The sequence below is a fragment of the Amblyomma americanum genome, chromosome 1, assembly GCF_052857255.1.
Source record: "Amblyomma americanum isolate KBUSLIRL-KWMA chromosome 1, ASM5285725v1, whole genome shotgun sequence".
Classification (NCBI taxonomy): Eukaryota; Metazoa; Arthropoda; class Arachnida; order Ixodida; family Ixodidae; genus Amblyomma; species Amblyomma americanum.
Genome location: NC_135497.1, coordinates 275,948,564 through 275,974,108, shown reverse-complemented (window position 1 = coordinate 275,974,108; position 25,545 = coordinate 275,948,564). Strand labels below are relative to the sequence as shown.

The 25,545-nt window shown below is 44.8% G+C and overlaps 1 protein-coding gene across 2 annotated transcripts; it reads right to left on the bottom strand.

Moving 5' to 3' along the window:
• Positions 1-25,545, bottom strand: Cdc7 (Cdc7 kinase). Of its 2 annotated transcripts, none has more exons than XM_077649301.1 (10): positions 25,457-25,545; positions 24,728-24,877; positions 24,427-24,510; positions 24,231-24,363; positions 21,747-21,840; positions 21,525-21,667; positions 15,296-15,449; positions 10,701-10,930; positions 5,350-5,582; positions 1-355 (listed from the first exon to the last, which is right to left on the bottom strand). In XM_077649301.1, exons 2-10 carry the CDS (start codon positions 24,864-24,866, stop codon positions 99-101), a joined length of 1,467 nt encoding a protein of 488 aa, XP_077505427.1. In that variant the 5' UTR covers positions 24,867-24,877; positions 25,457-25,545; the 3' UTR covers positions 1-98. The 2 variants fall into 2 exon arrangements, with proteins under 2 accessions (XP_077505427.1, XP_077505426.1); XM_077649300.1 differs by having other exon boundaries at positions 25,136-25,468.

Here is a 25,545-nt window from a genome sequence, read left to right as displayed (position 1 = left end):
CAAACTCAAAAGCTTTATTTTCCAATTCGTTACGCAGAGATCAAGCTACGAACAGAGTTCTTTAGATCATCCCGAACACTTTACATTTTGCACTAATGTTAGGGCTCTTTTAAAAAATCATGCATTAGGGCATCCTCAGCTGTGAGGCGAGTCATAGGGTCCGGGTCAAGCAGCTTAGACAGCAGGTCATATGCAGAGTCTGGCACATGCAGCCATGATTCATGATATCTGAAGATTTGTTTGTCCTTTCCACCAGCTGTCTTCCGAACTTTCGCTTCGGCACGCCCTCGCAGCCTCTCACACAAAGTTCTGAGATCCAGTGCAGGCTTTTCAGGGCTGAGAGTGAGCCATTTTCCTAGGTGACCAAAAAGAGTACAAATCAGTTACCATGACAAAAAGTTTTGGAAGAAATCAATGAGTCTAAAAGATGTTTGAACTGGATAAGTGAATAACGAGTTACCCCTTTCTTCTGGCACAACCCATTTTGTGGTGCAAGACAAATGCACTGCATCACCTATTTCCGTTGTCATTTAGTGTGTTCACGGAACTTCACAAAATGTAGTTAAGATATACTTTGACATAACATACCGACTTCTTTGTCGATCAGAGAAAATTTTTTTAATTCTTTAGGCCTAACCGCCCGCTTCTTAAGGCTCAAATTTCGCTCCGAGGTGGCATTTTATGGTCAGTTTAGCTTTATATTGCGTTTGGGTGAAATACTTGCCTGATTCAGTCAAAAATAATCGGAAATCTCCATTGTCTGCGGCAACGAAGAACCAAAACAGCAAGCTTTCGTGGCAATGACGTCGGTAGCACCATCACGCACCCTCCAGACGAATGAGCACTCTACCATGCAGGTAGGCTACGCATGGGAGAAACACAGAGCACAGGGAGACAGGAGGGGCAGTCGCGTGCAAACAATGTTTTCTGCACCCAATACAGTAGTCGAAAAAGCACTTCAAAAACAAACGCACAACCGCTTTCTCCCTCTTACATTCTGCCGCAGCTTTAACGGTAGCTAACAGCAGAGCACTCGTTCCTCTTGTGGGCGCAAATGGCACTACTGGTACCACTGCTGTGAAAGCTTGCTGTTTTGGCACACCGTCACCGCAGACGGTGGAGATCTTTTATTAATTGACTGAATCAGGCAAGTACTCCATCCAAAATTAATACGTGTAATATAAAACTGACCGCCAAATGCCACCTTTGAGTGAAATTTCAGTCCAAACAAGTGGGCAGTTAGGCCGAGGGAATTTTCTTTCGATTTTCTCTGACTGACGCAACAATTGGTCAGCACTAAGTGTACAAGCAGCCATCATTATGTCCCACACTACGTGAAGGGGAGTGACCACGACAGAAATGTCGAAAAACCAGGATGTGATGCAGGTGGTGCCAGTTACCCATGTTTAAATCATGACCACACAACTCTCAGCCATTTGTAGTTTGAGGCAATTTTTATTTTGATTTGGTCATGTTTTTCTGAATGGCATAGATTCTGCAAAAGTGCATATCTACACAAATATATAGCGCTTCCAATCCCCTTTCAGCTTTTAACTTGGAACTATCTTTGCCAATATTCTGAGGCTACTGGAGATAAGTAGCACTGAACAGACGTTTTTATCACATACTTTTGTTCAGTAACACTGCAAAGGATGGCCTGCAGCTCACCTGAAATGTGCTGGGAGAAAGCACTGGTACACAGTAAAACTTCGTTAATTCGGACACCCTGTCCAGTTCCATTAAACTTGTGTACTATTCTAGGAGATGATTCAAAGTAATTTGGCCGCACTTCGGTTAATTCAGACAGCTGGCAAAACTTGCATGCACACAAGATCCTGAGATTTGATGGTAATGATAGTGAGTGAGTGACTCCGAAGCTGGCCACAATAACACAAGTGGCACTGGTGACAAGTCGAAATGTTAAGGTGCCGTACTCATCACTATGACCATCAGTTGAGAAGGTACAACCAGATACTTTTTTACTAGATTCATTTTCTTGGCTTTATTTTAAACAGATACTAAGTCTAAGACAACACACAAGGGACACCCGCAAGGGTCCCTTGAGTTCAAAAGGGTAGAAACTTGGGCGAGTCGGTAACGGTGATCCATGGTATGCGAGTGTAGCGTAGAACGAGACAAAGGACAAAGAAAGACGCACACAACACAGGCGCTGTGTTGTGTGCATCTTCCTTTGTCCCGTTTCGCGCTACACTCACACCATGGTCCCTTGAGTGTCCCTTGTGTCCCACCATTTTCTTCTTTTTGTTGTCTTCTATGACAGATCGTGCTGTCAGTGTTTATCTTAGCACGGAGCATGTATCTATTTATTTATGTAGCAAATACTGCCAGCTTGTATTACAAGCCTTAGGCAGGAGTGGGGTGCACAGACATAATGATACAAACGAGAAGTACATTGCAACAGAAGTAGCTAGCGAACAGAGTCAAAACCAGAACATACAACACAAAATCGATTACAAAGGCAGAGAACTGTCAATGACATCGAACTTGGCCAAAAATAGGCATACACATGAGCCCTATGCTTCATTAGGAGCTTGTGCAAATAAATTCACTGATTCGCAATTGACAATGTTTGCGGGTAAACCATTCCACTTAGCAATGGTATGGGGAAAGAACGAGTAGTATTTGAAAACATTAGTTTTAACAGGAAAACGCGGCAACTTTCATTTCGGATTACATCATGTACATGTACGCAGGGTATGTTTTCTTTTTGCAGGCTATGCACGTGGAGAGGCTGTTGATGCACTCAGTGACCCAGGGAACTTGTCTGTTGGTTCGTCTGATTTGATATTTTAATAGCTGCCGCAATTCAAATTTCTCACACAAAGCAATCAACAATCAGAAATGTTTACAAAAATAAGGATACATTGACGTGAGACTTTGTTGTTCTTCCTTTGGTACCCCTGATATTTCTACATTTATTTTGAACATTTTAACAGGGTTTTACTATATTTACTGCTCCAGTGTAACAAAAAATGAGCAACTTGAAACAAGTCAGCCAACCATCCCTAACTGATGCTCACTGATGTTTATGCTCACCAATTTAAAGGCAACTGGTGAAGCAATGAGTTCCAAGAGGGCTCTTTCAAACTATGGTAGACTCGTGATAATTCAACCCCAAGGAATTGTGGTTGGCTGAGTAGTAAATTTTGAATCCACTTTGAAAGTGCTTAATTCGTAGTGCAGTTTCGCTAAAATCGCTTAATCAAACCTTTTATCTTGCTCCAGCACTCCCGGCACTAATGAACGGCAGCCAAAGTCAGATACTTCAAATTCACGGCGCCATGTCAGCTAAAAATTCGGCCTCTCCCAGTGGTCAACTCGGATACAGTCCGGAGTGGGACCATGTCAAGGTCCGATCGCCATTCCAAGCAATCAGAGGCACCTCGTAGCCGCATTAGTTTCATTTTCTGAGTTTCACTACCAATCTCCGGCGATAGCGGCTATCAGCTGCGCATCAGCGAGCCAAGCCAAGCTGCGTGCCATTTGGACACTGATTAGCATGTCGCTGTTGCAGGCGTCACAGGCATCTCGTCATTCCGGCTGAAATGTGTGTTCCCCTTACTTCATTCAATCCCCGTAATTCTGTGCACCGAAAATGTGCTCTCATCAGGACCTGCTTGTGGTTTGTATGGCGAAGCGCCTAATTACATAGAATCCACTGCTTGTGAGGAGGCTCCGTCGCTTGTGAGGAGGCTCCACCGTTACAGCGTCGCACGCATGAAACACCGCAGAAGGGCTTAATATTTTGGAACAGTTCTCGCTTAAAATTCCCAACAGTGGGCAATGACAGAATTACAAAAATCGTCACTGCCGCGCAGTTTTCACTCAAAAGCAGACCATTGCTTATTTTTTCATTAATTAGATTTGCTGCGATGCGAAACTCTTATTTTTGTTTTGTTTTGTAACCATTTAACGATTCAACCTTCGGGTAATTCAGGCATTTCTTCCTGTCCCATGAGGTCCCAATTATCACGGTTTTACTCTATTGGGAAACCAGCGCATTACTGATAGCTTTTTTTTTTTTCAACCACCCAACCAGTTGGAGAATCCTGGTTGAGTAACATCACTGCCTTTCACCAATATTATAGACTGTGCTCACGTTTTTTTCTACATTTGCATACAAAAAGTTCCAAAATACTATCTGTATGTACAGACAGCCATAAAGCAAATCACGTTTTTCTTGGATCATATTAAGGTGCACTTCTGATAATTCAAACAAAAATGCCTGGTCCCTTGCGGTTTGAAGTAATGAGTGTCTATTGTAGTTTACTGCTTTTTTTGTTTTTAAGATATCACTGCAAATGTTTTTTTCACAAAATAAAAGCACCACAAATAGCATTGATGAACCCTTTATGTTATGCACATCTTTCTGCTGGCCACCAGTGGCATCGAGTGCACATTACCAGTGCCTTAGGCAAGTGCCTTTATGAGGACCAGCGCGTCGGAATACCTTCAGTCTTACCCCCTTCAACTTTCCTATGGCATAGGAAAACTGAGAACTGTACTGAAATAAAATGACTGTGCCAGTCGCACAGTGAAAGCGCATTTCACAGTGCTTGCCCTGTCGCCTTTAATGATTGCCTGACAAGCACAAATAAACAGCAGGCAAGCAAGTAGACTATTGCAGAGTATTGAACACTATTTTTACATGACAGAAGCCAACAGACACCGAAACCAAGGAGCATAGGGGATGTGGTTAGCGGTTTTCATCAATGGGAGATTAATAAGAACAGATTCTGGCAGTCTTGATGCCATAGATAGCATAAGAGAGTTCTCTCACGGCTTCCGACCTCACCGTTCCTACGTGGCACTCGCGGTAGCACAGGACGTACATTTCTACGTCCGCTATGGATGAGGGTGGCACTCGTGAACACACTCAAGGTTCGGTTACACTACACATAAATATTCCCAAAAGCAGAAGACTGAACAGCCATCGCCATAGCTCAGTTGGTAGAGCGCCGTACATGAAATTCGAAAGTCGTGGGTCTGGATCCCACCGGCGGCATGTACATTCTTCCATTGATGAAAACCACAAGTTAAAAAAAAAAAAAAGACATCCCCTATGCTCCTTGGTTTCGGTAACTGTTGGCTTCCATCATATAATCATAACGAGCACCTCTTTCCGCTTCCTTGTCTGCTAGACACTGTATATTTGTTGGTCAAATGTTTTAGTTTCATGGTTCACTAAGCGTAGTCTCCCTTATAATTGTACTGGTAACCTTTCTCCAAGCCGGGAGTAGCATGCCAGGCCAACAACCAGGCAGACCTCTCCTGTTGCCTTAGTCTCTCTCCTCCTCCTCCTTTCTCCAAGCAAAAAGACAAACTTACCCATCTTTTCAGCTGCCATCCGTACAGGGGCACTTCCAATTACTGCAATGATTTCTGCTAATGCAGTGAGATCATCTTGGGCACGGAAGAAGGGATAGCGGCCTGATAGCAGGGAGAGAAAAATGACACCTGCTGACCACATATCCACAGCTGTGGTCTGGTTGCGTTGTTTCAAGAGAACCTCTGGGGCTCGAAAACCAGGAGTGCCAGCACGAGGAGCAATTTCTCCTGGCCTGCAGATTGAAAAATTGGAAACACTGTGAGATAGGTAACACTGTAAGGTTGCAAGCCAAGCACCACCATAACAGCCATTTCGCCACAGTAGAATCTCGATATGGCTAATATTAATTTTGGCAAAACATGAATTCACAAAATTCCCTCGCTAAAGTGCACTGTGTGAAGTTTATCTTAGCACCAGCGCCCCCAAAACAAGATATGTGAGCATGCTGGGCATGTCCTAATATATGTTAAATGACAACAATCAATCAAATGGCCTTTCAGCAAGAGGATTATTGCAACCAGAGCATTTATTGCACTATGCATGAAGTGAGCTGAAGAGTGGGGGCATGAAACAAGCTCATATTTTTGTGCTTGAAAACTGCATTGGTCTTTTTTTTCTTCCTGTTCTTTTTTTCTCTCTTCTGCAGATGCCAATATTTGTTCTTCCGATTTTTGCTCTCACTCTAGCTACAAACACATTAAAAGGTGCTCAGTTTAGCAGATGCGTGTCTCACACCGTCCGCAGCATAGCTGTCGACTCGCACGCAGCGCCGAATTCTGTCCATATGTGCGCTGCGCTAACAAGTGTCGCGACACCGCGTCAGCTGAAAACTGAGTCAAAAAGTGAGTGCACTCCATGCCTTTTCATCAAACAGTGAGACAACATTTTGGAGAAAATACGGTAAAGCTAATTAATTTGAGCTTCAAGAGACTGGGAAAAAATGTTCGAATTATCCAAGTTTGTACCCAATGACCCCGAAAAAAAGTAGCAGTGTAATCCCTGCTATGCTTAGACTACCCCATTGTAGGAATGCATGTGCACTGGTCAACCAGTGTTCTTAAGTCATAGCAACACAGTTTGCACGCAAAATTTTCTGAGGAGAGTCAAAATGGCCCTTTCATCTCGAAATCGAGCAGAAGCAAACAGCAGGAGTGTAGGCAACGAGCGCATGTTTGCAAAGAGTGTATCCCTTCTGGACAGTTGCAGGGCAAGTGTTAAAACAGTGACACGGAACGCGAACAAGTGGAGGCAGGGGGGGGGGGCCTGTGAGGCAAAGGAAGAACTAGGTAGTGAAATAAACAGACACTAGCTTTGGCTCAAGCTTAATGAGACTTGACATACTGCGTACCACTAGCAAGCTGAACCCAGTTCGCTGGCACGTGGTGTCATCTGGTGTCCTCATGGTGGACTTGAAAGGTAGCTGGCTGCCGCTCCCTAGTCTTTTCAGTACAACATTTCCCCTTCTAATGCCATTCATATCAGCCTTCACAATGTCGTTACTGTAGGTGACAACTTAAAACCCCACACATTTGCACAGCTCAACTGGATGCTGTTGTGGACTAACATTTACAAAAAAACACACCAAGAGAATTTTAGAATTTCGTTCAAGTAGCACCTTATGCACTTATGCGGGTCCTAGCGGTGGGGCCAGAGCAGATGGACGGAAACAGGACTGAAATATTTTGTGAACAAAGAGGTGCCAATGGAGCCAGTGAATGCATTCTTGCATTAAAAACTGACAAGGATCACTTGCATTGAAGTGAATTTATTTGGTGAAAGACTGTGCAATGGTCGCCTACTTTAGTGATGGGAACAGCACGACAGCGACTATTTTCCACATTTCCATCAATGCTTTATTGCGTGCATGCTGTTGGGAGCATCAAAGCAGAACAGCTGTAAAATGATAAAGGCCACCCCCACGACATCCTTCACAGTGCTACACAGTAGCAGTGGAGGCCCCTCACAAGCGGCTGCGTCGCGTGTGAGAAGGCGTCACCACAGTAACAGCGAACTGCACGTGACAAGCGCACAGTTTTGGCACAATGGAATGTAAGAACAACGAGGATGGGAGCAAGGGCTCCGTTGGCTGGCTTATGTGCAGCCAATAGCCGCCGTCGCTGCGGGCTGGTGAGAAGCTCAGAAAAGCAAAACCGAATCTACGCAGTTAGATTATGCTCCCAGAGATGGGGCCGAGAGCTTTTCATCATGCCCGCCACTGCACGCACATCACCGGTGCACAGGCAACTCTGCAGCATGCAATTCAGGTTTGAGTAGAGCTATTTTGACTATCGCTTGCCATGCCAGTCGTCGCTGGATGCGTCCTTGCTTCGGGAAGCTGTTCAAATCAACTGGTGCGAGAGCCGTAGAGTCCGAATAAGGGAGCGTCTGACGCCATAGACTTACATGGACATTGGCTGGGACTAAACTGGCAGCTGGAATTATCCATACTTCCGAATTAATGGGGATCAAATTAACGAGCTTTCACTGTATATGCATCAAAACTTGCAGAGCTGATGTGCAATATCAATGTTAAGCAACTGGCACTTTGTAGTAAATTAAAGGACATTAGCTTATCTCCGTTTAAATACTATTATATGTCTGCAAAATGCATATGACAATGTTTCTACCTACAACAGCCCTGCATAAACCATGTATGACTACAATCAGCAGAAAAACAGACTTTTGCCCAAAAAGGGGAAAAAAAGTCCACCTATGTGAAGCACTTGGCTGGATGGTCTGGTGCTTGATATAGTAAATGCAAAATTAAAAATCAGAGAAGGTCAGGAACCTGGACATCCCCTTTTAGATGTGCCTCTGAATGCAATTAGCAACAGAGCAAACCTGCTCCAAAATGAGTGACAATAGAATCATTTGCTTAGTATGGCTATTCAGCAAGCCTCTACCGTTATCTACATCATTACGAGAATTTCAGCAGGCAAAGCAGGATGAAGATTTCACATTACTTCTTAGCACGGGGTACTAAAAGGGGTCATGGCATGGTCTACCACAAAATCTCGCTTTTCCGTTGAAGCTACTAGCCCCGACATTATTATGCGTACTTAAAAAAGAAGTAGAGCTCTATGCGCGCATTTGAGCTAGAAATTGTCATTTGAAGTTATAGCCTCCAAGCCCCTCCTCTTGGCAGCGATGGCCATTTTGAAGCAGTCTGATTGACATCATAGCCTGGCAGCGTCGTCTGCTACAAAACAGAGCGCACGCCTACTCAAGTCCGGCCATGGCTCGTCGTGAAGTCACCCAGACCTGGAAGAAGCTACACTGAAAAGGAGTGACACAGGCCTTTGTTGCCTTTGTCCCCTCTCCTACTTGCTCCCTTCGCCCAACCGCACCCCAAGCCTGAACAACGAACAACTCATTCCCCTATGCTGAATACCCGTAGTTCAGTTAGTTCAGTCTCTCAGTCGCGAGCAAGCAAGTAACTGTCAGTTTATGTATGTTGTCACGAACTGTGAGCGTGCCAGTGTTGCCTGACTTTCACACAGTTCAGGAGAACTTTTAAGAATTATTTGCTGCATCAAATAAGCTCATATTTTGTCCAGTTGTTCCGAGATGGATAGCGAACAATATGCAATAAAAAACTTGATCTGAAAAATGATGTCATGACCCCCTTAATAAAGTTTCAATAATGTGCAAAGCAGTTTGCAATATATAGCTCACCAAAGACTACAGAGAAAAACGTGGATGTAAAATGTCTCAATGTATGCCACACTATGAAAGCAACACTTTATGCTAACTAATCAAGGACAACTTCACTAAGCTGCTTTATATAATAAGAGCGTGTGACCTACCAATGTTCTACCTGTCATGTATCCCTTTCAGATTTCACTCCCCACTTCCATTCAAGGAAAAATACTTCCCCACATAAAGAGTTTATGTAAACCTCAAAAAAGCAAATTACTATTGCAATGCAAAACACCAACTGTTAATTTTCTGCAGACATGTAGAAAATTTTACACAATGAGTCACAATGGTAACAAAATGTAGAATCAATACACCAGGATTTGTCACAAGCACTAGAGGGATTGCCGGATAACCTTTTCTTTTTTTTTTAAGACACGCACAATGCAAGTCTGGTACAAATCAAGAACGAAATGGCAAATGCTCCTAAAAAGAGGCCCTCCCAGCAGTGGTGTCCACTGATTCTCGTGACACCATGGTTAATCCCACTGGACCAGCTAGGGTGACACTGCAGCAGAGGAAAGGGGATAAACCACAGAGTCATGAAAATCAGTCGACGCCATCGAATGGAGGGCCTCTTTTGAAGAGCAGCTGCCGCTCTGTTGTTGAGCTGTATCCAACTACAGGAACCCACAGTAAAATATTACAAGTGAAGAAATTAGCCCATGTGGTTACACCAATGGGCATGCTGCCCAGTTCACTGAGAAATATTTAAAGCATTCACTACACCAGTTGCATTATGAAGTGTGCTGAATTCATCTGAAAAGGGTCACTGCTAGCTGTTGCATATTCTCAGAGAAAGTTGGCAAGTTTGCTGTCTGCAAAACTGTGTGCACACCATCTGAGACGGATACATTACCACAACTGGTACGCACATGAACCATGACCTATTATGCACCATTCGTGCATGCAAAACAGCTTTGCAAGCTTGACCCCTAATTACCTCATGCAAGCTCTGGTGCCCTATGCTGGGTTTGTTTTAGTGTGACCGTACCAGTGATGACTCAGATGTCCAGGAACTACAACTGACAGCACTGCGACAAACACAGTTGTTTGTGCCCAAAAATGGTACCAACTAGGCTTTAGAGCATATTGGCATTGCAAGATTGCTTGTACTAGCAATGCTTTCAAGATGCATACATTCAATCATGCTTCAGTAATTTGAACAGACGCCGCATGTTGGGGGTTTAATGTTCCAAAGCAACTCAGGCTATAAGGGGTGCCGTAGTGGAGGGCTCCGGCAATTTCTACCACCTGGGGTTCTTTAACGTGCACTGACATGCTGGCATGGCACACTACATGACTTCTAGAATTTCGCCTCCATCAAAATTCGACCGCCACGGCCGGGATCGAACCAGAGTCTTTCGGCTCAGCAGCCGAGCGCCATAACCACCGAGCCACCACGGCGGCACACTCTGCATGTCCCGATACAGCACAGTTAACAGAAGCCAATTGTACAATGCATTCTCTCTGAATGATTAAATGAATGACCACTATTATTTTTGGTTAAGAATACACCCACCTTAATAAATTGCAGAAGCACCTTGCAAGGTTAGCCTCTAAGAGCATATTGGTGCAGAAATAATTTGACTGCCATTGTAATTTGCACCCAATCCTTGCTTATGGCAAACATTTTTTGCAAAAAAAGGTGTACCTGCTTAGACAGATACTGCAGACTTCATTCTTTCCAAAGCAACCACAGAGCTTTTGCCTTCCACGACGTGCCGGAGCAGCTGTCCCTTTGGGTACAGGTTTGGCTGAAGCTGCTGCAACTGACTGCGGTTTTTTTGTTGCAGCATCTGCTTCAGTAACATTGTGCATGTTGAGTGTGTGGAGTGGCGGCCCCATGTGTGTGAGCAGGCACTGGCGCTTTACTTGAGCTGTCTGAAAGGTTGACAAAGAAAAATTATGCATTTTTATGCTATGCTGAGCAAATCACTAAACTCAACAAATGCTAGCATCCAGTGTCCCCGGGTGTCTACGATGCCTCACACCATTCCTTATATCCACATCGTGACATCACTACTCTGTCATATCTACACCATTTGGTCCATGCAGCGTACACTGGTGCCTGTACGTGCACTTATGGAACCTTGTTCACACATTCCATTTAAGGGGGGAGCCTGGTCTTGAAATGAAAATTTTATTAATGCAGTAATAATTACGAAATCTTCAGGGAACAGGTATTTTTGCACGCTGATTCTAAATATGTCATTCAATTTCTTGAGCACTTATGTAACTTTTATGCAAGTATTTTGCGAAAAGCTTTGAAGAAAATTTGCTGTGGGAAGCTCGCTGGAATGTTTGCTATTGGGTTCTCTTGATACCAAGGAATGCAGTAAGAGTAAAATTATCATCCTGGCTATCATAGATTTTGAGTTATAGGGTATTGAAGCTGTCACTTCAGAAACAGGAATACACACTTTTGTTCGCATTTCTTAAGCGACAACTTCAAAACCCTATAACTTAAGTTCTATGATAGGCAGGAAGACAATTTTACCCTTATTGCATTCCTTGGTACCAAGAGAACCCAATGGCATACATATCAGCAAGTTTCCAGCAAGCAAATTTTTCAAAGCTCTTCACAATATACATGCATAAAAATTACACAAGTGCACAAGGAATTGTTTTACATGAAATTAAATGACATATTTAGAATCTGCACACAAAAATACATGTTCCCTGAAGATTTCTTAACTGTGACTTCTTTAATAATTTTTTTTTTCAAGACCAGGCTCCCCCCTAAAGGGACTGACATCAGCATCATGTTAAGCCCTGTTTGCACACTCATTGGTACACAGCACTAGCACATATGCTATCAACACCCTCTCACCCCCTCCAGCAAAGACTTCACAACATGAACACGGCACCAAGAGAATATACATTACCCCCTCACCCTCATGCTTCACTCCATCCATCACACAATGTTTATGCTATCACTGCAACCCATGCACCCCTCCTCGCTCTTGCACTCACTCTATCCGTGCTTTCGCTCTAAAAATAGTAGACTTTTAGTATAGCGTAGGAGCGCTTACGTACGCTATAAGCAAGCATTTAGCGGGAGGTTACACTGGAAATCGCATGAGCACTTTTAGTTCATCGTATGCCAAACCGAACGCGATAACAGCGCTGGTCGCAGTGGCACCATCTCGTGTTAAAATGTGAAAATATTTTGTGATGCATTTTTTGCACTTAGCCAAGGTTATCCAAGTCGTAGCGCGTAGATAGCCAGTTCATCACTAGTTCAGTCGAGTCAGGGCCTAATTTCTTTTAGGTAACTGAACCAAGCAAGCTTTTAAAAACGTCATGTTGAGGTTTTTCAGACCCTTCTGCCTACCACCGAAACGATCGCGTTTGGCAAGGCTATGACTACCTTGTCGTAAAAATCCAAATCAAGCCAATCTACAGTCGGCGGCGTCTTGTCACACAGAATATAAAATAAGGCAAGTTTATCTGTCATTCTTTCTGCTGTCGGCGAGGGAAGGCAAAGCGAATATCACGTGGGCCATTTAAAGGCAATGAATATGCCTAAAAACCCAATAACATTGACAAATTCTTTCCGAAGCGAGTGACGTGGGCGCCGCCATCTTGACAACGCTATTTTTCCTAGCGTACGCAAGAGCACGCACGCTAAATTCGAGAAATAGCGTACGTAATGAGCACGTACGGTAAACCTTGGTTTGGAATAGCGTTTGGCGCATGCGCAGTACGAAGCACGCTATTTTATAGCGTACGCCATGCCTTTGCGTATGTCTGTGTATGCTATGCTAAAACTCTCTATTGTTTTCGCTCTAAAAATAAAGTTCAAACGCTACCCACAGAACCAGCAGAGAGTATCTATGAAGCAAGAAAGATTATGATGCATTTACTCCTCTGTCAGAAACATATGGGTATGCTCAAAGTGTACACTGACTAAGCTGCAGCACATGATTGCAGATAATGTAGCTGTACATGGTTTCATTATGTGATCAAGAAGAAAAAACTGCAAACAGAAGAGCACATGCACTTTCGGAAAAAGTAACCTTCAGCAAAGTAAAAGTTCTTCAAAAAATGTTGGCCTCTTAATACCAGACGAAGCAAGTAGCCAGAAATATACCACGAAATATACAACGAAAATTTCAGCCTTTAAAGAACAAATCTTATTATTGCAACAGCATTAAAACAGCTATGTCAACGAAAACTCAGCGGCACCCGGTGTTTGCCACACAGAGCATGAAGAGGGTAACTTTAGCAGAAGAGGAGGAGAGAAGGGTGTGATTTCATGCAGTGTGGAAGGCAAGCAAAGAGGGTGAGTGAAGAGGAGGACTGCGGAACTGGAGAAGAGCATGACGTGATGTGTGATGCAGTACGTAGCGCGCCTGGGGCTCAGCCAATCACAGAGGAGTGGGGCCAGAGCCTCCTCTTGGTGGGCAGCAGTGCCCACAGATGCACCTCATTCCGCAACGAGTCCGGACGTGTGTTGAGCGCTCCCTAGTCGTTGGCAGTGGTCGCTCCTCAGCAAGTCTGAACTTGTTACATGCTCTGTACTCATGGACGAGGTTCATTCCTTACCAAGTCTAGACGTGTGTTTAATGGTGCGGTACCTGTGTAGTGTTTGTCGTATTATTGCTGCATTAACCATTAATTGGGCCCCAATTTTTTTTATTATTCTGCCCCCGCAATGCATCCATGTATAATTGCCAATGCTGCCACGTGCAATTGGGGGTGTTGGGTACATCCAGGGGTTCATACAGAATATTTGACCTGAAATTCCGGGTGAATTCCAGGATTTCAAGGATACAAAGGGGCAATAACCATGGGCAAGAAATCTTGTCTGGATCATAAAGATTAGGAATCCCTTGTATCTTGCTTAGCACCGACTTCCCTCTCCACGGCAGCAATCTTTGCTTTTTTTTCCCAGGCCTTTCAGCGGGAACTTAAGCCTTGACTAGGACAGTTATGCCATTCTTAATCTTGGCACCCCTGGAGAGACTACCTGCCGACTCCCACAAAAATTTGAGCATTTTTTGCACTTCTGTCTTTTTTCTGACAAGTTCTTAAGCTCCAGCTCCTCCTTTTTTTGACTTGCGTGCTGACTTTCTGCGGCATCCCCCAATGGCGTGCAGGCATTCCGGGCAATTTGTCAGCGTGCATGAAATTTCCAATAGAATAGCGGCTTCTGCATGCCACTGACCTGAAGATATGCTTCAAGTCTTTCAAGAGACTTTTCAGCGCTGATTCACCCACAGCTGCCATATCAATCATCTTCTGGCACAACATGCACTTAGCTCTATGAAGATCGTTCATGCCCGCTCTCACCCACCCACTGTAATCCACATGTTCAAGCCAGGCAGACTGAAACCTGCATTTTCTACCTGGCAGGGCGTTCTAATTTCGACCAAACAGCACAAAGGCGAAATGGTGTCGTGACGGCAACCGTTTTCAATGACTACAGGGGAGCGCCACTGGTGTTGCAAATAGGTGAGCGCTGCTCAGAGGGAACAGCGGAAGACAGGGAGAGGACCAAAAAAACAAGCACCCCCCTCCCCCACCTGAAATATTCTGAAAAAAAAAATAAATAAATAATAATAATATTTAATGCGCTCTCGATGGGTTCCGCTTTGTGAACGATTCATTCACAACAGTTTGTACAAGGAGAGGACAGACTATGGAAACAAGAAAACACATTCAGGAAAAAGAGGAAAGTGGGGAAGGAAGCGTGGCCTGAAGGCTTTATGGCTTGTTAGAGACACAGAGAAAGGGGGCCACTTGTAACCGTAGTCTAGCCAGGTACCACATTGTTACTCCTCTCCACGTCTTCCATTGTTCCCTCTGAGGGGTACTCGTAGCTGCATGTAGTCTTGTTTTTTAGAGTAAAACCAGATCAATCTGAATTTTTCAGGGAATTTGAGGAGTGCATTAAAAATTGAAGAGTTTCAAGTTCCCCTGAAACAACAATTTTTCCAAAATTAAGGGTGTTCAAGGATTTCAATGGTCAGTGCGAACCCTGGGCACATCACGCAGCTCTGTGCACCTTTCTCCACACCCTTTCCCAGAATATTTTTCGGTAAATAGAAATAACCTGTATCTCTTCCCTGTAATATTTGTTTTTCAGTAAATTTCAAAACACACTGACAGCTGGGTATTTCCTGCAAACAAAATACTAAACTACTACCGTGTTTTGTAGCAAGCACAATTTACAAGGAGTGAACAGATCAAAAGCAAACCAAACTATCACTGCGACAAATAGAAAAGAAACACCTTGGTTACCTGATTTTCCTGGTCAGGTGTCCTGGTTCTCTTTCTAGTTGGAGCTGTTTGTGGTGGTGGCAAAGAATTCGAAGGTGGTCCAGGAGTCTTGGATGTCAAACCACTGGATTCGTCACTTAGCCTTTGGGCAAGGCCAAAGTCAACCAGAGAGAATCTGTGAACAATGTCCGCAGCACAGACAGCGCATAAACAACAGCAACATTTCTGCACATATAAGCACATCGACATTTTAAAACCTTTGTGAACAGCTAACAAAGCACATAGACATACTTTAAATGATGGCTGTATGTTTTAACCCATACCTCAGGAAATTAAAAAAATTAAATATTTTTTATAAAATCTCTATATCATGAGAATTCTGAGTAATCAATTCATTGATGGAAATATTTTAACACCGACTTTTGAACCATCCTCCAATGTAGGAAACTAGGCAAATGCACTGCCTAAAGCATGTGTTAAAGCTTGAAACATTCGACCACAACTCTTTGTCAAATTTCTCATCATGCATAGTGATTTTCTCATAACAGTGTGCAAACCTTTATTGCTTTTCTTGCAGAATTCAAATGTAGTTGATGTGGTCAAATCTGCTCACTGCACCAGAGAAGACTTGAGTCTACTTCTGAATGCACATGACGCAACACTTGCAGAGGAAAAGTGTAGAGCCTCTTAAACCTTGTGAGAATCCGGGCTTCCCGCCACTGCCTTTGTGCAGCTGTTGCCGGCGTCCCGCATTCTTCACTTTCCCTTTCTCCCACCTCTGGGGACGGAGAGGTGACTGGGTGACTAATCACTGTCATTCAGCCACAGCTCCACCCCGACTTCCCAGTGGCCTGTGCCATTGGTGCCTTTTGGGCGGAATTAGGGACCCGCTTGGGTGGCCGCGCGCCGCGCGACTGTCCGAGCGACTGTTCGAGCGGAGCCCAGGGGGAGACTGCTCAGAGACAGCGTAAGGTGTATACGCTACTGTTTGTCTGCGTTGGCCTTTGCCATTCGGACCAGTGCATACTTGAGCTCGCCAGCACGGGTCTTCTGACCTACAGCGGCTCGAGCCTGTCCAGTGGGGTCCAGCGACCTCCGACAGGCGTACCTTGCATTGACTGCGCACTCTCTCTCGCAAACGGCCCAACGGTTGACACGAGAGAGAGATCACAGCACTGCCACGAGGGACATTCTCCTGCAGCAGCGTGCTAGCGGCGCGCATTACTCTAGTCGCTTCGTGCACACAGTGGAGCCTTGTTCCTTTGTGAACTTGGAGGCCTGTTTCTTCGCGGCAAATGACTCTCCTCTCTGCGGAGGATAAGTGCGCCACAGCAGTACCCCAGGGTGCGTGTGGTGAGGGCTGATCGGGGCCCATGGCTCGGGCGAAGCGGTGGTTGGTGGCCTGTACCCACTGAGAAGCCCACAACCTACACTAGCAGGAGCTAGCACGTTACATAGTTACAGCGGTGTCAAGGCTGGTTCACATGCAAGCAAAACACTCGCGAATCCTGCCGCCCCGGCGCATAAACCCTATCTGAGCGGCGGCGGAGTAGCGTGGCGGCAGCACAGCAGCAGCGCGGTAACAACGCTACTGAACCAATGACGGCCCAGCGTTGCAATGTGACCAGTAGTATCAGAGCGCCGCAGGCCTTTGTTTAATAAAAACATTTGTTTTATAAAAATTATAAGTGGTGCTGAATGCTCAAAACGCAAGATTTATACTTATTTAAATAAAATATGAGAACAAATTCCAAAATAATGCTTTTGTATTAGGCATTTTGGTGTTTGCAGACGACTAAAACCGTTTGCAAGCGCACATCTTTTGCAGCAACATTGGTTTTTGCAGCGGCGGAAAATGCGCAGCGGTGATGCATGTGAAACGAAAGCTAGCGAAATGCTTCGCAGTGCCGCGCTGCTGTTCGCTCAATTTTCCGACTAGCTTGCATGTGAACCAGCCTTTAGATTTACAATGCGAAATATGAGGCAGCGGCGTCAAGAAGCGTAGGCGCAGTGACAATGCTTGGGTGGTTTTGCCACGCTTGACTGTGTCGAGTGCGTTTCTTAACTATTGCCTTATAGATGCCAACGAGGCTGTCTAAAACCTTGCCGTGTTCACGCAAAGCTTTGATTTGGATATAGAATCAAACCCGCGCTATATTCGTAGCCACGTTGCATTCATGTAAATTCAACACTTCCACAAGACAAACGAAATCGAAAACGTGGGACCATGATATAAACAATTATCACAAAGTGATCATAAGAGCAGGACTGCATGCTGGCCATAGCAGGACACTGCAAATGCCCACCATCGCATGACTACCACCATGTTCAGCAGCTTCCACTGCACTCTGACTATGGCAACACATCTGGCGCTTGCGGGTGGCGCGAATTTCATTGCAGCTGTTGATGACGTAGTTCCACAACTGCAGTAAGACAAGTGCACGCAAACGAAAGCTCGAAAGCGAAACTACGCCACGAGATAGAGCATGCACAGGCAGCGCTGAGCAATGTGCAGTTAGCAGGCTGTCTCCAGGGCTTTTGTTAGCTTGCTTTTTTCTTGTCCCCTATGGCTTCCAACATTCCCTACTGCACCCACTGACCATCGTTCGCCCACTAAAAATGGATGCAAATGCAAATTTCAAACGCTTCCGCACCATTTTTGAACATGCTGCAAAATCTCCTGTGAAAACAGCGGAGCGTAGATGTTCAGCATGGACCCCTCCATCGTCAGCGTGGCATGCACCCTTAAATGCGGCAAATCTCATGATTCAGCTGTGTCCACGGCTGGTTTTCTTGAGAATCTAGGGAGGATGCACTCTCATCATACGACTTTAGTTCACAGGGCAAAGAAAACCAAATCAACTAGCCCAGAACATCCGTGGCAGCGCTTCAGTTAGTTTCTTATTCCGGCCCGTTTCACTAACTCAGTGGACATTTTGAAAAGGGTACACCGATGTTTGTCTCATTTGTAGGATTTCCACATCACTTCGGCAGGATCTGATACTGTCTGCAATGTGAAGGGTTCACCTGACTGTTTCGCCTAATGGTGGGCCCAGCTTCACAGCCTGCCTACAGCAATTGTTTTCTAGCTGTATTTTTTTTAAATTTATTTGGAGCATGCTGCTAGCCTCTTTCGAGGCTGTTGCAGGAATGGGGACAGGTTTTCTTTTTTAGGTACGTCACAAAGAAAAAAAAAATCAGAACTAATTCACAAGCAGTAGTTTAAATTTTCGTAGTCTTTCCTTTCTAATACAAGCACATCTTGCAAGTTTTATTCACATTTTATTTAAAAACGTTGAAGTCAGACAGGTTCATGCTAACCCTTCCACGCTCCTCCCAACGAAGCCGGACCACCACGAAATGAAAAATACAGGAGAATTCATTTACATTATTTACACATTTGAGCCAACTTTGCTGCCGTCAAGATGCGGCCTCTCGCCTCGGCATCCACCACCCGTCTGTCCATTCTTCTCTCTCTCTTCCCGGTCCTCCTTTCCAGCTTGCTCTCTGGTCCTTGCTTCCCCGTCGTTCCCTTCGGTCTGCTCCTTGTGAAGGCATCTTGTCTGGTTCCCGGAGTCCGACGGCCGTTACAGAGGCGCCGCCTCTCCCAGGCGCAGACCTTGGTCTTATCGGATAATGCCCCCGTAACTGCTGTTCGGGGGGTGTAAGGCCGCTGATCTTTTCCAGCTGCGTACCTTTGCAGGAAGCAGGACGCCGGCACACACGGAAACCGCTCCCCAGTATAAGCGAGAGCGCCCGAGTACATACGGGGAACGAAAATGGTCGTTTGACGCACGGACCCCCCCCCCCTAACGACGTGGGCTATCGTCGGGGAGGCACCCGAAGCGTCCCGCCGTGCCTCGTGAACAAAACCGTATTCCCAGGAGGGCCGTGACGGACACCTGTCATGGCGGACAGGCAGTACCCACCAAGAATGTGGGAAGACAGGGGCGATCCTTAATGTGATTTCCCGGAGCGGCAGACAAACCCCTTCATGCTTATTAGCTGTGTCCCGCCGTTGGTAGCGCGGCAGCATCGTGGGCCCTTTCGGCCCCTCCTCTGTTGCTGACGAGCGACGCGGACCGATGATGGGTGGCGGTATGCCTCACTCTCACTTGAGAGAGAGTGGTGGCGTATTTGTTTTTGATTTAGTTTGTGTTGTTAACAAGACCCTGGGTTCGAGGCTAAGCCCAACCCAATGGGTTGTCCCCATCTCTCATGTTATTTTTGATTGGAGAATTGATGCTTAGGGCGGGCCACTGAAAATGACCGCCCTTAGTCCTTTGTTAATTAAGCGCTTAAAAGCGCTTGTGAACGGCTGCAGTCCAGTCCACTCTGAGCTGGGGCTCCATGCTTAGCATGTAACGTGATGCTACTTAGGCTCGGGGCTCCATGCTTAGCATGTAACGTGATGCTACTTAGGCTCTAACCTGTCCGGTCGATGAGTAAAGTAGCGCAAAGTTTGTTCTTTTGTAAATTCAGTTCTGCTTTTTCCAGTTTAACTCTCTGTATATGTATGCTGTAAATATATGCTCTGCTGTCATCATCTACAAGCTCGCCTCCTGTCCATCTTCCAAGCCGAACGACACTAGAGGAAGGGTTCGTAAACCTTCTTCGAAGAAACAGGCGACCTTTGAAATTCTACTGGGGAGGCGTCTCTCGTCCGTCGCCGCTGAGCGGCAAGCACACACATAGAAACACAATGTGCAGGCCATTTCTTCTGGCTACGTTTGGATGCGATAAGGCCGCACGCCCGACAGTTGACTTCCAAATAAATTTGGTAATGAGACAAGAAACACTTTAGCAAAGCTGATATTGTTAAAAAGCATTCATAATTAAAGCTTTATTTTGATGTATTGCATTAAGTTCTGAACTTTAGACCAAGAAAATTTAACAAAACCCAAAAAATAAATACAGCTATTTTTCCCACAGTAGAGGAAGAGTTAATGGATTCTAATAGACAAGAACAATTTAAGTGGCCACTGCAATAACAGTCAAGAGCATACGCGTGCTGCAGCTTCCCCTGCTCCCTGTGTATTCCCTCCTTGCCGTAGTCTCCCTTCTACCGACAGCTGTTACGGCAGATGGAGAGCCACTACAGGACCTTCTGCGCATGCAGAATGATCGCGAGAAGTCTTGCAAATTCTAAAGAAGCATTGCTGTTCTTGCAGGAAACAAAACAAAAAAGAGCAAGCAACAATGTACCATTTTTTCATGTGCCAAGGCTCAAATAAATTTGCGCTCGATTCACTACAACCGCTTCACATTTGAATGCATGAACACGTCATCCAGATGCTGAAATTGCCCTAACCGGACTACTGGAATTATCACTATCCAAGACAGTCATTTTGGTGCACTTTGGGAAAGTTTTTGTCATTTTTATCTGAATAGCGCAGTTGGCCCAGGAGCGGAAGCACTGCATGAACGAGGAAAGCTCATAATAAATTACGAACTTTACTAAAAAAATCTGTGCTACTGTCTCTTTTTACGTGAGCAAAACTAGAGCAACAATTCTGTCACAACCTGTTGCTCACAAACTTGGATGCTCAGAAACAACTCCTAAACAAGGAGCTATAACTATACCTGTAACTGTACCTCTCGGGCATTAAGAGGAATAACTGGGCCTGTTGGTACATTGACATCTTAAAAATGAGCAAGACACGCGAGGTGAGGACAAAGGAAGAGACGAGCACTGACTATCTAAAAATAGCTTTGGTAGCAAGTACTCATCGTGCTCGTCTCGTGTGCTGTGCTGAACTTCGCGACGTTCGAGGATTTATTTTTCCCGCCAAACAACATGTGGCTACGACGTCAAGTTTTTGTTTTAATTATGACGTCACTGTTTAGTTGTCCACTCATTTCGAAGAAGACACTGGCTCCATTAGCCATCATGTTTTTAAAGTAGGGGTTTCTATGCAAGCTATGCTACCTACCACTCTAATCTGCATTGGCATGTGGGTGAAGGCAGCAGAAATTTGAAATTTCGGCAAAAATGACATCACGAGTTTTGCAGCACTTTTGTGACGCAGTGATAGAAGCCTGAGTATCATCACTGTTTTAATCAGTGATTATGTCACCATTTTAAATGATAGCGCAAAGCTAATTGGCATGCTTCACCTAGAAACTTCATGCATTTGAATCCTTAAGCCACCACAAGTTCTCAAAAAACCATTTCAGCTTTCCTTTAAAGGTTTCACAATAAGCAAGCCTCTAACACAATACCAGAAAGCAAGCGGCAAGATGCACTCACCTTTTACATTCGCGGCTATACAGGAAGTTGCTTGGTTTGATATCCCTGTGAATGATGTTGAAAGAATGAACCCTTTTTAGGGCAATGCATAGCTGTCTCATGTACTCTTGGACTTCAGCAACACTCAGTTTGCACACAAAGTCCTGCAGAAAACATGGCAACAGTAAACACAACACAAGTCACACGAATCGTGGCTAGAAACTGATGTGTGATGGTACTTACAGGAAACTTCTCATGAGGAAAATATGGCATGACTATGGCCACATGGCCTTTGTGCAAAAAGCACATTTTGACATCCATGACATTGCCGCTGCCTCTGAACAGGAGAAAACAAAAGGTGCACCTTTTGAGATGCTACATGGCTGTTTGATACAAAGTCAGGTATCCGTGCTTTCAGTTAAAGTAAAAAGAAGAAAGAAAAGGATCACAAATTTATTTTATTTTAGTTTTGATCAAAAACAACGTTACTCAGCCAAGAGAAGTATGAAAATCTAGCAAGGTGATCTATGTTAAGTGGTTGGCTCAACATCTTCACAATAAAAAAAATTGACTGCCTCTTGCAGATGAAAACTTCAGCAACAAGTAACAAAAATGGGAGAGCCGGGGCAAGCGTTTCCAGATATGTTGCTAATCCGATGGCTGACCTTGGCAAGTTCAGAGAAAATGTATGCGAGGGGCAGTGTATGCTACCTCATCATGAGCTGACAGACAGAAAAGACTATGTGCACAGTGGAAAATCATAGCAGAAGGCAATGCAAGCACAGACATCCACACAGTTGTCAAAGAGTGCTCGAGCAATGTGCTCCGCGATGCAGCAGCAACACCCATCGTTGGCTTCTGGGTTCCCTGGTAGCTCACCTCAGAGCATGCATGGTGTGCGCTGTGTTATAAGTTTTGCATCCGAGCAGCTGCCTTTTGCTGTATGCTCAGTTTACTGATTATGATTTTTTATGGCGCAAGGGCAGCTTTGGCCAAAGTACGTCATGGCACAAGGTATTTTCGTGTACACAAGGTGGGGTCAAAGACCCATTTCACAAACATTCCACCCCAAATAAGCAGAGGACCAGCATCTTGTCCCCAATTTACTGCCACAGGAGCTGTTTCTGTTGGCAAGCGAAAGGCTAACGAGCTAGGCATGCTATGTCACCATAATGCACATAACAGGCATTGCATGCCGCCGCTTCCGCGTCGCATGCCATGCCTGCAGACACTGTCTGCACACAGGTGAATGTGTAGAAGCCTCCTTGAACCTTCCAGGATTACCCTTAGCATATCTGAATATTCAAGCATGCTATGCAAGAACACAATGCTAACTTCTATGCGTTGCTATGTAACCTTGTGAGTATAGCGCATTATCACATCCGACACAAGCGGCATTAAAATTTGACATGAGCAGCACTTAGCTGTAATAAAAAATGGCACGAAACAATGTACAGCACTGTCTTAAAAATCGAGTTAGTCCATGGCAGACAAACACATGAGCAAAGTCACAAATGAGACTTCCCCAAAAAGAATGATATTTAGCTTGAAACATTCTTTCACGACCTGATTACATTGAGACCTTAGTACCTATTAAAACATAACATTCTCTTCAAAGCTGCTTGAAAGTGCAAATAATAATTTGCTATAAATTCCAAATTCGCTAAATTCACAATGTTATTTTCGATATAGTGCCAAAGCAGGACAAACTGTTCCAATAGAGCTCAACAGTGTAACCATAAAGTCTAGACCTCCTTGACACCCCGACGTCACAAAAACGTGGTGGTGGTGATGCAGCCTACTAATCAGCACATCCGTGCAGTTTTCGACAATACTGAAAGCAGAGCAAACGCAACCGGTACATTGAATGAGTGTGAAGCGCAATGCCCAAATATGTATTTGGCTTGCCAGCTTTTGCTTTCGCTGACATCAAACACACACTTGTTTACTAACATGAAGAAGGTCGACACAAAACTTCTGGAAAAACTGCCTTTGAATGGCTCACAGTAATGACCGCATGTCACATAGAGTAGTGTGCTCACTGAGAAGGCATGACTACACAACAGTAATTGCACAACTGTAATACCGCTTTTCTCTCAGTCTGCATCTGCTTCCATGGATTGTTCTGTTGAATACAAATGTTAAATTGGCGCCATGCAGGTTCGATCCTGGCCATGGCAGTGGCACTTCGGTGCAGGCAAAATGCTAGAGGCCTGCATACTGTGTGATGTCAATACATGTTAAAGAACCCCAGGTGGTTGACATTATCCAGAGCCCTCCATTACAGCGTCACTAATAGACTGAGCCACTTTGAGACGTTAAACCAAATGTTGAACTTTCATGGGAGCACTAGTCACGCAGTGACATATCCCTATGTTTTCCTTACTTGCAATGATCACTGGCTCCTTTTACTCAATAACCTGTTCACCTTCCCCCAATTTAAGCACATGTCATATTTATTACATAATTAACAGCAAAAACAATTCAGCATGAACTACGAACAAGCCTGAATACAATGGAAGCATTGCGTATGAGATTAGAGCTGACAGAATGTGGCCCACTGCAGTACGTACCCAGTTTGAATATGCAAGACTGCTCATTCCAAACCCAAACACACACAACAAAACAAGAAGACAACCCTAAATTACCTACATTACTTATCATATAAGTGGCTGATGGCTTTTTAAAAATGCTTAGTCAGATGTTGCTGGAACTTTTCTTTCTTACCCCATGTCTCTAAGGCACCTCAACTCATTCGCAATCCGTGAAGGGTGACTTGTGGGGATTAAGAACTTGATAGCAAACTCTGTTTGCATTGGATCCGACTTCAGCCTGGCTTTGTAGACATGGCTGAATGTACCTGCAAATAATGGTAAGCATCTCAATTGTTATGTTGCACCAAAAATGCAGACACTATACATACCTTCACCAATTTTGCCATCCAGAATGAAAGACTTTTCAATTTGTGGAATATAGGTGTACAAATGGAGATTATCATCACTGAGACCTGCAGAAATAATGGTAGGTTTAGCTTCCATGAGCACCCAGAATCTCACCTCAGTGAATAGCGAATCTAATTTCCTGTAGCTTGTCAGTACTTCGCAGTACCAGTTCACTGCATTAGTTGGACACAAAATGGCCCCTGTAAAACTTCATCATGACCACACAAAACTTAAGCTAAGAGAGGGGTTCGTGAAAGTCACCGAATTCCGTAAAGGGCTTACTTGAAGCGCTAGATTTGCGCTTAACGCTGCTCGAAGATGCTTTCGACGACTGCTGTGCCTTCACCAGATCTCCTAGTGGTCTACAGGTTTCCTGTCCAGTAGAGAATTTGTCGAAAGGTTTGAGCACTTGCACAGCCATATCTTTTCAGCCTGGTACCGAAAAGTGGGAGGAACAATTATGCAACAATTGTTCAGTCCGCGCGGTCTAGTCAGCAACGCTGAACGTCCAAAATTCACTAAAAATTTGTGAGAAAATCGACAATTATTTCGGAACTACAAGATTCCCAACAGAACGGTCAGCTTTCACAAAACTGTTTTCATGGCTGACAATACTCCGGCTCACAAGAATTCCAACACAAGTAGTCCATAACAGGAGCACACAAATCAACGTAATATGCACGTACGTACCTCGAGTAATCCCTGGCTGTCAATCACTACGGCTACAGGTACACTTCACAAACTTCCGTTCAGAACTGCCACATTCCAAGGCCAATAAACGTCCCGCCAAACCCCTTCAGTTGCCGTTCACCGGCACACGGGTGAAGTCTTTAAACCTCGCCTTGAATGTCCCGTTTACCACTAAATCCTACTATTGCTATACCCTGCTAAATTTCCATACGAACTGCCGCATCCCAAAGCAGTAAAAGCACCACCGGACAATACAGTCCCTATTCTAGTTGCGCACTTTTGCAATGCAACACCGGCGACGATACGTGATGCCGCCAATACCTTGCCAAAGACGCGATGCCGCCGCCGCCGACGCCAGTCACTGCCGCAGCCGTGGAGCCAAGACCAGCCAAGACCAAGACCACCAAGAC

Coding starts and splice junctions, on each gene's coding strand:
- Cdc7 (XM_077649301.1), bottom strand. CDS start 24,866: ATGGCTGTGCAAGTGCTCAAACCTTTCGACAAATTCTCTACTGGACAG. Junction 24,364..24,426: donor GGATGGCAAAATTGGTGAAG/GTATGTATAGTG, acceptor CATTATTTGCAG/GTACATTCAGCCATGTCTAC. Junction 15,450..21,524: donor TATAGCCGCGAATGTAAAAG/GTGAGTGCATCT, acceptor CATTGTTCACAG/ATTCTCTCTGGTTGACTTTG.